We start from the raw sequence: 12,325 nt of genomic DNA, 5'->3' as shown, positions 1-12,325 counted from the left end.
CCAGTCCTCCCTGGTGTACCTTTTTATGTCCTTTAACCAAACTGCTCATGTACACACACACACACACACACACACACACACACACACACACGTGTGTATATGTATGTGTATAGATATTATATATATAATTAACCCTTTCTGCAATACAGCCCCACACAGAATACACAGAGATAGAGATATTCCATCCTTTCCTCTCTTCTCTCCCCTCCTCCCTCCTTTTCTCCCAACCAAGAGAAAACGCCCCCTTCCCCAGCTTCACCAAAAAAAAAAAAAAAAAAAAAAAAAGGGCAGGGGAGGGGGGCAAAGAAACCACAAAACCCCATCAGTCTCCAGTCCCGAGGACACCCAGGACCAGGAAAGGTATATACTATACAGACACACACACACACACACACGGACATATGGTTCTGTAGAAAGCACACAGAGAAGCGTCCACAGGCGCCCCAAACCCAGCAAAGAGACTTCCACCAGCCAAGAAGCCATGATTGGGGAGGGAGAGGAGGAAGGAGTAGGGGCAGAGCTATCCGTGGAGGGGGGCGCATTGTTGTGATGCCTGAACCCCTTTCTCCCTGCCCATCTGCTGAGGAGGGGGTGCAGGGAGGGGGCGCAGGGAAAAGGCGAGCGAGAACGAGAAAACGAGGAGACCAGGCACGGCTCTGCGATTCCCTCCCGCTGCCTGTCTGCCCGCGCCCCCCAGCTCCCCCCCAACAATAAGACCTCAGCCTAGACAGACAGACAGCCAGACAGACCGGAGCGCGGCGGGGGAGGCAGCGGAGCAGGGCGCAGCCGAGTGGGGTCGTGCATAAAGGGAAACCGGGGGGGAGGGGGGTCCCCCTTACCTCCAGCGCTTCAAAAGTGACAAAGCTGGTCATGGCAAATCCATCAATGATGTCCTCTTCGGCCGAGGTGGACTCTCTCCGCTTCCTCCGCGGGGGTCTGGGCCGGGACGGGGCGGAGGACGGGGGCTTCCCATTGTCTTCCTTGTCGGAGCCCGACGACGAGGCGAGCGAGGGCGCCCGGGTCCGGCCGGCCCCGCCGCCGCCGGCCGCGCCGGCCCCCAGCCCGCCCCGGGAGCGCCTCTCCCGGTCTCGCTGCGACCGCGACCGCCGCTTTTTGCGGAGTCCATGGCCCCGCGTCGGGCCATCCATGGCTCTGCCGCGCCGGGGTCTCCCCGCTCGCCGCCCGCCCGCCACAGGCTCCGGCCGCGGCCACACAAAAAAATTGACACCAACCCCTCCCTCCCCCTCCTCGGCTTCCCTCCGCCCCGAGGAGGGCGCGGGGGAGACGGCGGCCGAAAGAAGGGAGAGAGGGGAAGAAAGAGAGGAGAAAGAGAAGGGGGAAGGGGCGGAGAGAGGGAGGAGGGACGGGAGCGAGGGCGAGAGGCGAGGAGCCCAAGTGCGGGGCTCCCCACAGCACCGCGGGTCGGAGATTCCTGTGAGCAGCGCCGAGCAAAGTAATGGCTGAACACACAGGTCTCCTTTAGAGGCAAAAAAAAAAAAAAAAAAAAAAAAAATAACTCACCAAGCAGGCAATAAATCAGAATAGCGGAATGCTTTGATCAAGAGACTGGGAGGCTCCGGGGAGCCCTCCCCGCGGCCATTCTCCGCCGCGCCCCCAGTCCCCCGAAAACGCCGGCCCCCCGATTCGAAACCGGGTCCGAAAAGGTCGCGGGAAAGTGGGGGCAATGAACTTCACCCGCCCCTCGCGCAGGAAAACACCCCCGCCGCCTCTCACACACGCCTCAGAGAAAACTCACTCCCAGGCTCCAAAATTTTTAAGATATGCTTCCAAGGGAGGCCACGGCTTCCGAGCGACCTGAGAGGGACGAGACCCCCCAGAGAGGGAAGCATAATAATGAAATAATTGGGAGGGGAGAGGGCGAAACTGGAAGAGGTGGAAGGAGAAGGGAGGTGGAGGAAGGGAAGGAGGATGCTGGAGCAGTTGTGGGGCTCGCTTTTCGGTCCTGGAGGGGGGAGGAGAGGAGATCAAAGAAGAGAAGAAGCAGACCCTGACGCTGCCACCCACCCCCCCACACACACACTCCCCTCAAAAAAGAATTTTTTCCAGTCCCAGAGAAGAGGTCACCCTTCCTCAAAAAAGGGAGGGGGGTGAGTCAGTCGACGAGGAAAGCAGAAAGAAATCTCCAGCGGGAGAGACACCGATGTGCCGCCGCTGCCGCCGCCTCCTGCCGCCGCCGCTGCCTCTTCGCTTCGCCCAGCCCGAGGGAGAAGCGCGGCCAGGAAGCGCCGGGAACGCCGCTCTCGCCGCCGCCGCTAACGCTGCCGCCGCCGCCGCCGCGAGAGCCCCGAGCCGGAGGGTGCACGGCGTGTCCCCGGGCGGCTGCAGCGGGAGCCCGGGCACGGCCCCATCCTCCGCCCGCCCGCCCGCCTAGCTCAGCTCCCGCTCCTCCCCCTCCGCGGCCGGCCCACCGTCGCCGCCGCCGCCCGCCTCAGCCCAGCCCCGCGCCCGCCCGCACGCGCGCGCGCGCGCGCACGCGCCCCCGCCCTCCCCGCGCCCCGCTCGGCGCGCGCTCCCGCCCCCGCGGCCCCGGCCGGCTGGATCACGTGGCCCGCTGGGCTCCCTCCGCCCCCGCCCCCTCCCCAGTTGTAGAGTGTGTAGAAAGCTGAAGGCTGGGGGCTGGCCGCGCTCGCGAGCCCAGGGCATGCGCGCTGGGGCGGCCGGGCCTGCGCACTGGGGGCGGAGGGGAGCCGGGAGTGGGGAGCGGGGCGGGGGCGTGGAGGGGGCCGCCCGCGTGGGGTCGGCTGCGGCCCGGCAGAGTTGGCGCGCGAGGGTGTGGAAGCCGAGACGTGATCCTGCCGACCGCACCGCGGACGCGTGCGGGACGCTGTCCCCTGTCTACTCCGCGCTCCCAGGTCCGCGCGCCCCGCAGCCTCTTCGGGACACTTGTCCCTCGACCCCCTACCCCAGGCCCCGGCGGAGGCTCCCGGACAGCCTACTTGGGAGGCTCCCGGAGTATTTTTCTGGGCGACCTGCGCAGCGAGGGAAGGAGGAATTTTTGAAAAGGGACACAAGGTGGAGGGGGGGGCTTCCCCGGGAGGGGGGCACGACTGAAGGCGACAGAAAAGGGAGCGGGTGCCAAAGGGCGGGCCTCCGCTCCGCTGGGAGACCCCGAGAGGCCCTACGGCCGGAGTTGGAAACTTTTCTCCCACGTGGTAACACAACGCGTGACCGAGTGACCCCGCGCCCGTGTGACCTTTGGGCCCTCCTCGCTTTCATGCGGGGGCTCTTGGGACGCGCGGGCGGCTGCGGAGCGGGAAGCGCAAGGCAGTGCGCCCAGGGCCGAACTTGAACCTCGGCAGCCGCCGCGGGCGAGGGGGCGGGGTTGGAAGTGACCGGGCTGCCCCAGCCCGAGGACCCGTTGGACATGCAAAATGCAGTCCCTACCAAGGTCGGCTTCCTTTAGTGGGGGGCGGAGGGGGTTTCTCTTTTTCCTATCACTGCCCCTCCTTTCGCAGAAATGTAGCTGATGCTTATAAAAAGTTGTATTAAAGAGTTGACTGCAGCCCAGAATCGATCAACAAAAGAGACCAGCCTCTCTAGGTAAAATAGCTGTGCGTTTTTCGGGGCACTGGCATTGATCTGTACGGATCAGAAAGACGCCGACAGCTCTTTCTCACCAACGTGTTAGCTACCCACGTCACTTTGTGTCTGGCACATAAGTAATGTGGCACATCACCCCTTAGCCTCCAGTAGCTTACACTTGGGGAGGAAGAAAAGGAAATAAGCTTACATTGTTAAATTGCTCACAATGGGTCGGGCTTGGTACTAGACGCTTTGCACATCTTTTCTGTTCTTTACTAAATTTTTCCAGTAGTTTTATTAGTACTACTGGAAAGGGGTGGTAAAGAAAATCACATGACAACCTGATGCACCCAAGATTGGTTGATTCATTCATTTCTTCGTTTAACAATCATCAGGGCCTGCTGTGTACCAGGCACGGTTTTACATGCTGGGAACCCAAAACATAGAAGGTCCTCCTTGGACCTTACTTTCTGGCAGGCAAGCCTCACTCATCTTGCAGCCTCACTCATCATGACAATTTAATGGTCATTCCCACAAGTCACACCCCTTCGGCATCCCCTTTTCTGGGTCTTTATGAAATGGAGGTGGGGGGCAGGACTGGAGGATGGTGGGAAACAAGTTGCAAGAATAGAGAGGAGCAACCAATGAACTGTGGCTAAGACTTGAGCTTTCTGCCTGCCCAGGGAACAGAGCATTTGACCTTAGGCAAGACTCTTAAATGACTATTTTTCTCATCTGTAAATCAAAGAGTTTCAATTAGGTGTTCAAAAAGTTCCCTTCACGGTCTAGCTGAAAGGCCTTCTCAAAAAAATATCTTTTTCAAGTAAATGGTGTGCTTTAATTTCTGGAGAGAAGTGGCTGATACATATAGGATCTGATTCAATGTATTAGGAACATGGTTCCACCTTCCAAAATTTCCTACCTTGCATAACTGAGTTTGCTGCCCTCTGGAGCAATTAACTAAAACAGTGCCTCCGTACAGAGTGTAACTTTTGTGTTAACCTCTAGGATGCTGTCCCAGCAACTACTGAAATCCATGCTGAGTTTATCAAGTTGGCTCCTACAAAAAAAGGGCAGGTTCTTTGTCATTAAAGGAAGGATCTGGGTTCATTTTTAGGGTTTTTAGGAATATGGAAGATGTTTTAGATACTGATAATTTTCATTGAAAACTAAGAACTTGCAATTACAGTCACTTTTCACGACTTTGGGGGTTGGGTTGAGGAAGGTGTGAAATTGCCAAATATAATAAAAAGTATAATATTAGTGACTTTCCAGAGTAGCCCTTGGCAGTCCTGTCTTTAAAGAGTAATGTCTGGTAGGGAAAAAAAATGGATGGTAATGCACTGCATCCAAGAACCTTGCCTCTGGCAAGAGTAATTTGCAAATGCATTTTGGGATAATGTTTAAATGATTTTTTTTCAGGGTCCAAGTGCAATGCTCACTGGAATTGGTAATGCCTTTTGGGTCAGAGTTTCAATTTTCTTCCATCAGAGAATTAAAATTGTTTGTGGATTATGTTGCTCATATCTGTTTCTAATTCTCCATATCATCTATGTTGTAAGAGCAACATGATTAATGTTGTAATGATTAATAACCACCGTATAATAAGCTAAGTGCTTACTGTGTGCCAGGCACTGTTCTAAGTTATAATATCTCATTTAATTCTCACGAATTTTGAGAAAGGTTTTGCTATACCTATTTTACAGTTGAGTACATTGAGGCTTAAGAAGGGTAAGCATAGGTAGCAGAGCTTTTTCATGGTAAGCTGAATCTGGTGTGGGTGACTCCATAACCTGTTCTCTAAATGGTTATGCTGAAATGCCTTCCTCAGAATGATTCTTCAAGAAATCAAATGCTGTGTATATAGTTCTTTGGAAAACTGGCAATATCTACTCAAGTTGAGCATATGAACACTGTATGGCCCACTAATTCCTTTCCTTGGAGTATACCCATGTCAAATGTATGTATCAAAACATATCTATTCAACAGCTCAGAGCGTTATAGTAACCCCCAAACTGGAAACGACCCAAATGTTCACTGGCAGTAAAATAGGTAAATAATTGGTGATGTATTGACATAATAGAATACCGTACATCACTGAGAATGAACAATTTACTTCCAAATGCAGTAACATACATGCAGCTCATAAATATAATGCTGAGTGAAAGAAGACGCACAAGAGTATGTGTTGTGCAACAACAGGCAGAACTCATTTATGCTATAAAAGTTAGGACAGTGGTTACCTTTGAAGGGGGTCTAATGACTGGGACGGGGCATATATAGGGCTTCTGAGGAGTTGATCATGTTCTGTTTCTTGGGCTTGGTGCTGGTTGCACATGTGTTCGATCTGTAAAAAACCATCAAGCTGTACTATGATATATGCACTTCTCTGTACATATACTATACTTCAAAAAATATAAAATGCTATGGGTAAGTGTGGGGGGTATTGCTTGTATACATAGAAGTATTTAGAGAATATTTTTTCGTGCATTAATGACACTATCCAAATGCTCATCAACAGTAAAATGGATAAACAAGCGATGGTTTATTCACACAATACTACACAGTGTGAACACACAATGGAACACTGTATAGTAAATGAAAATAAACCATAATGTATCATCAGATTTCTTACTGGGCAGAATGAAAGATAAAGCTTTAAACTTGTAATGGGCAGTTTGAATGAGCTCATGATTCATATCAGCAAAAGCTTAGGTGAATTCTTTGCCAAAAGATTGTAGTTGATAAAAGAGGAAAGCTAAAGAAATAATTCCATAAGAGGTTGCTTGTTTAGTAGGGAAGACACTCAAGTGGTTCTGGAAAACACAAAGGGAAAAACTTACATGTGTGTTCCGGAATAAAATACTTAACGCACGAGAGCCTCTCCAGTTGTGCAATCTTTTATTTGAAACAATGATTAATACTCAAACTATATCTTGAACATTCAACCTTGACTAGTCAGAGAATACTATTCTAGCTTGATGACTGAACTAAACTCTGAGCATTCCGTGCAGCGAGAGATATTTTTGGTACCGGATTTTCTAAATTACTAAATTTTTATATCCCTCTGATGTCTTGCACTTTGCACTCTGCCAGCACGGCAATTATGAATACATCCTTCTTGATATTGCATACTAGTACATAATATTTGAATTTAATTTATTAGGAAGATTGATTTTTAACTCAAGGCAGCTTAAGGTTTATGTTTTGGTCGTTTATAACTTTCAGTTATTTTGCATGTGAATCTGCCCTGAGACAAGGTACAGAGCTGGTTAATGGATCTATCTTTATGCCATTTCCAAATGAGCAAACAAGGAGAATAACACATTTACTATCCCTTCTTTAACCCTCATAAGTTGTTTTTAGTAATAAGTATTCCTGGGGAGAAGTGATAGCTTGCATTAACTGACAGCCCATCAGCGAGAACATTGTTGTAAGTTTGCCCTAATTATCACCTGCTGTTTTAATTTTTTTTCTGCATTGGAAGTTGTTTTTCAAACTGCAGTTTTAATGTTCAAAAACAGTGAGGGGATGAAATGTGTGGTTCAACTTGCTGAATGTTGTGCTGCTTTCCATAATGTTGTACAGTAAACATTGGTCCTCTCTACAGGTGCCTGTGATGAATGACACATCGATCAACCCATAGTCTTCAGACATTGCCGTGTGAAGCCAATGAAAGATATCTGCTGGTAACCAAATGATGATCTTATGAAAAGGTAGTTCTGACAACTTTTTTTAACATTTATTTATTTTGGGGAGAGCTCAAGAGGGGGAGTGGCAGAGAGAGAGAGAGACAGAGCATCCAAAGCAGGCTCTGCACTGACAGGCTGACAGCAGGGAGCCCAATGTGGGGCTTGAACTCACAAACCATGAGATCATGACCTCAGCCAAAGTCAGACCCTCAACCGACTAAGCCATCCAGGTGCCCTAGTTCTGACAAATTTTAATGAACGGTAGATTTTCACAAAATTAATCAGTCTTCCTGTCCCTTTTCAGGGCAATGGCTCTACTTGACATGGTCAGTTGGGGAAATTGATGGATAATCACAAGAAAAAACTTTAAATGAATGTAAAAAATTTTTTCAATGTTTACTTATTTATTTTGAGAGAGAGAGAGAGTGCATAAGCAGGGGAGGGGCAGAGAGAGAAACAGAGAGAGAGAGAATCCCAAGCAGGCTCTGCACAGTCAGCCCCAAGCCTGACATGAGGCTCAGACTCACAAACCATAGGATCATGACCTGAGCCGAAATCAAGAGTCAGACGCTTAACCAACTGAGCCACCAAGGCGCCCCTAAATGACTTTTTAAAGGTACTAATGGAAGATCTCTGTATTTATTACAAATCATAACCCTGAGGAACAATTTCTATATTGGATTTGGTAGATGACTTGTGATGAATTGTGATTTTTTTGTTTTCATTTTTTTTAAGTTTACTTATTTATTTTGAGAGAGAAAAAGAGAGGGCATGAGCAAGTGAGGGGCAGAGAGAAGGAGAGACAGAATCCCAAGCAGTCTCATGCCATCAGAGCAGAGCCCAATGCAGGACTTGAACTCATGAACTGTGAGATCATGACCTGAGCTTACCCAACCGAGCCACCCAGGCACCCCGTGTTTTCCTTTTTTTAAGTAGACTCCACACCCAAGTCATGGGGCTTGAACTCACGACCCTGAGATCAAGAGTCAGATGCTCTAACGACTGAGCCACCTAGGCACCCTGTTTTCATTTTTATTTGAAGAACAATGAAGATCTAAAATGACCAGATTCAGAATAGAGAACATCCTGGTTGAAAAATTATCAATCCTTTGGAATTGCATGAAGAATATAATAAATTATAGCCCAGACCTAATTGCAACCTTCTATTTATAAAACATAATAATTATCGGGGTGTCTGGCTGGCTCAGTCAGATGAGTGTGTAACTCTTGATCTCAGGGTCATGAGTTCGAGCCCTGTGGGTGTAGAGATCACTTAAATAAAACTTAAAAAAAAAATACAAGTAATAAAATAGAACATAACAGTTATTTTACATTTCTGTGTTCAAGGCCTTTTGTGGTCTGGTCCCAGTTATGTCATCAATGTCCTTTCCTACAGCATATTTCTACGTATCCTAAGCTAAGCTCTTGCCTAGAAGAGCTAAGCTCTTGCATGCCATTGCCCATGCTAGTGCATCAGCCCAGAATCTCTTTCCTGCCATCCGAACTCACTGAATATCTCCTTACCCATCAAGAGCCATTTATCCATCAAAACCAACTCATCCAAAGAACTTACTCCAATCACTACTTCCATTCAGAATTAAGTCTCTTCTCTACTTACATGGTGTTTTAATTTCTGTATATTTTAAATATTATTATAGATTTCAGATTAATATAGTGAACAATCATGCACTCTCTCAGTAGCTTAAGAAATAGAACATTTCCAGGGTGCCTGGGTGGCTCAGTTGGCTAAGCATCTGACTTCAGCTCAGGTTATGATCTCATAGTTCCTGACTTCGAGCCCCACATCAGGCTCTGTGCTGACAGCTCAGAGCGTGGAGCCTGCTTTTGATTCTGTGTGTGTATGTCTATCTCTGCCTTTTCCCTACTTGTGTTCTCTCTGTCTCTCTGTCTGTCTGTCTCTCTCTCTCTCTCTCTCTCTCTCTCTCACAAAAATAAATAAATAAACAACAAAAAAAAAGAGGGGCGCCTGGGTTGGCTCAGTTGTTTAAGTGTCTGACTTTGACTCGGGTCATTATCTCATGGTTCCTGGGCCTGAGCCCCATGTCAGGCTCTGTGCTGACAGCTCAGAGCCTAGAGCCTGCTTCGGATTCTGTGTCTCCCTCTCTCTCTGCCCCTCCCCCCGCTCATATTCTGTCTCTTTCTCTCTCTCTAAAAAATAAAGTATTTAAGTCTGTTTTCTGTTTTGTCTCTTTTTTTCTCCTTTGGTTGTTTTGTTTCTTAAATTCCACATATGAGGAAATCATGTGATATTTGTCTTTTTCTCTGACTGACTTATTTCACTTAGAGTTATATACTGTATGGGGCGCCTGGGTGGTGCAGTCGGTTAAGCGTCCGACTTCAGCCAGGTCACGATCTCGCGGTCCAGGAGTTCGAGCCCCGCATCGGGCTCTGGGCTGATGATGGCTCAGAGCCTGGAGCCTGTTTCCGATTCTGTGTCTCCCTCTCTCTCTGCCCCTCCCCCGTTCATGCTCTGTCTCTCTCTGTCCCAAAAATAAATAAACGTTGAAAAAAAAAATTTAGAGTTATATACTCTAGATCCATCCAGGTCACTAAAAATGGTAAGATTTCATTCTTTTTAATGGCTGACTAATATTCCACATCTTCTTTTTCCATTCCTCTATCAGTGGACACCTGGGCTGCTCCCCTAAGTTGGCTCTTGTAAATAATGCTGCAGTAAACATAGGGGTGCTTATATCTCTTTGAATTAGTGTTTTTGAATTCTTTGAGTAAATACCCAGTAGTGCAATAACTGGATCATAGGGTAGTTCTGTTTTTAAATTTTTTTTTTAACGTTTTCTTTATTTTTGAGACAGGGAGAGACAGAGAATGAACAGGGGAGGGTCAGAGAGAGGGAGACACAGAATCCGAAACAGGCTCCAGGCTCTGAGCCGTCAGCACAGAGCCCGACGCGGGGCTCGAACTCACGGACCGTGAGATCATGACTTGAGCCGAAGTCGGCCGCTTAACCAACTGAGCCACCCAGGCACCCCGGGTAGTTCTGTTTTTAATTTTTTGTGTTCCATTTTGTCTTCCACGGTAGCTGCACCAGTTTTGTTCCCACCAACAGTGCACAAGGGTTCCTTTTTCTCTACTTCCTTGCCAATACCCATTGTTCCTTGAGCTTTTGATTTTAGCCATTCTGACAGGTATGAGGTAATATCTCATTGTTGTTCTGATTTGCATTTCCCTGATGATGAGTGATGTTGAACATCTTTTCATGTATCTGTGGGCCATCTGGTTGTTTTTGAAGAAATGTCTGTTTATGTCTTCTGACCATTTTTTTAATTGGATTATTTGGTTTTTGGGTGTTGAGTTGTGGAAGTTCTTTATACATTTTGGATACTAACCCTTTAATCGGATATGTCATTTGCAAATATCTTCTCCCTTCAGGAGGTTGTCTTTTAGTTTTGTTGGTTGTTTTTTTTTTTGTTTTTTTTTGTTTTTTTTTTTTGTTTTTGCTGTGCAGAAGCTTTTAATTTTGATGGGGTCCCAATAGTTTATTTTTGCTTTTGTTTCTCTTGCCTGAGAGACATGTCTAGAATGATGTTACAAGTGCCTTGTAGTTTTTTTGTCATCGTAAATAACACAGGTGCACAAGGAGACAGGACCTCCTTTTCTTACAACACTGTTATAGAACTTATTCTTTTATTATTTCGTTATTATATACACATCCTGTGACTTTTTCTTATCACTTGGTAAACTCTATAGGATAGGGACTGGGTAGGAAGTAGCAGGTAATCAATAAATTTAAGTGGTTTGATGATTTATCCTTCCCATATTTGAGTTTAGATTTTGTAGTCTTGGGCTGTTGTGTCTTGCAGTACAGATGAAGACTTGAATTTTTGGATTTTCATGTATCTACTTCAGAAATCCTAAAATGAAGCCTCAAAGGACAGTTGATTTGGCCATACTTAGTATTAAAATGGACTCCTACCAAGCATCTGTGTTTAAAAATGAGTTGGTAGCATTTCTGAACTTCTCAGTGCCTCTCTCAATTTTGGAACACAGGAGAGTTTCCTATGAAGTATGATTATCAGTGATCTCATTTTTTTTTCAAGTGCCTTTTTCCTTTTGAAAGATCCTAAAAAAAGGAAAATCTTCGTGTATGATAAAAATTTCTTGATATTTAGAACAAACAAATAAACATACTGTTTCAACTATTCAAATAAAGAATGTCACCCCGGGGCGCCTGGGTGGCGCAGTCGGTTAAGCGTCCGACTTCAGCCAGGTCACGATCCCGCGGTCCTGGAGTTCGAGCCCCGCGTCAGGCTCTGGGCTGATGGCTCGGAGCCTGGAGCCTGTTTCCGATTCTGTGTCTCCTTCTCTCTCTGCCCCTCCCCCGTTCATGCTCTGTCTCTCTCTGTCCCAAAAATAAATAAACGTTGAAAAAAAAAAAAAAAAGAATGTCACCCAGTTTCTAGGATGGGCTCATATTACCAGGATTTTTCATGAAACAGTTACTTAAGTAGCAGGGTAATTGATAAGAAACTAGTTATTAGAAGAAAATATTGATATTTTAAACTGTTTATATGTTGTCAATATAATTTTACCATAGGTTTTATTTCTTTAATTTAAAAAATGAATATTACATACACAAAGATATTTACAGCATTATCATTTATAATAGGGGAGAAAAAAATAAAAACAACAAATGTCCTGCAATGAAACAAATGAAATGTCCTATATTTAAGTACTTTATAACATGGAATTTTATGAATTTATTAAAATCCATATTGTAAGGATATCGATTTTATTAACTAATAACATAGAATTGCACACACCTTGTGACAACAATTGTTTTTAGAACTGTTATATAGTCTGTATAAAGTTTAGAAGGAACACAACAACATATACTGTTGCTTTATTTTAGTAGTAATATAGATGGAAATTTCTTTTTAAATTGCTTTTCTATATGTTAAATTTTATTATAAATAAAACTTTGTGAGTATCATATCTCTTTTCAAATAAGATGTGGATATGAGGTGACTGACCTGGCTTGCCCAGAATCAAAGAGTTTCTCAAGATAGAGGACATTCAGTGCCAAAACTTGGACCATTTTCCATGAACTG

General features: G+C 46.3%; 1 protein-coding gene and 1 long non-coding RNA gene across 8 annotated transcripts in view; one reads left to right on the top strand and one right to left on the bottom strand.

The window, feature by feature from the left end:
* The window catches only part of AUTS2 (activator of transcription and developmental regulator AUTS2), a 1,119,695-nt gene extending 1,118,158 nt beyond the window's left edge, over window positions 1–1,537 (bottom strand). For all 7 annotated transcript variants that reach the window (XM_045047808.1, XM_045047811.1, XM_045047810.1 and 4 more), the window contains exon 1: window positions 840–1,537. In XM_045047808.1, coding sequence (XP_044903743.1) covers window positions 840–1,148 — 309 coding nt within the window. In that variant the 5' untranslated portion in view covers window positions 1,149–1,537. The remainder of the gene's footprint in view (window positions 1–839) is intronic.
* A 1,195-nt stretch (window positions 1,538–2,732) lies between these two features.
* The window catches only part of LOC102900296, a 57,689-nt gene continuing 48,096 nt past the window's right edge, over window positions 2,733–12,325 (top strand). The window contains exons 1-2 of the long non-coding RNA XR_442134.4: window positions 2,733–2,873; window positions 7,154–7,259. This is a non-coding gene — a long non-coding RNA (uncharacterized LOC102900296). The remainder of the gene's footprint in view (window positions 2,874–7,153; window positions 7,260–12,325) is intronic.

Source organism: Felis catus, chromosome E3 (genome assembly GCF_018350175.1).
Source record: "Felis catus isolate Fca126 chromosome E3, F.catus_Fca126_mat1.0, whole genome shotgun sequence".
NCBI classification, from domain to species: Eukaryota; Metazoa; Chordata; class Mammalia; order Carnivora; family Felidae; genus Felis; species Felis catus.
This window is presented reverse-complemented; position numbering and strand designations above follow the sequence as displayed.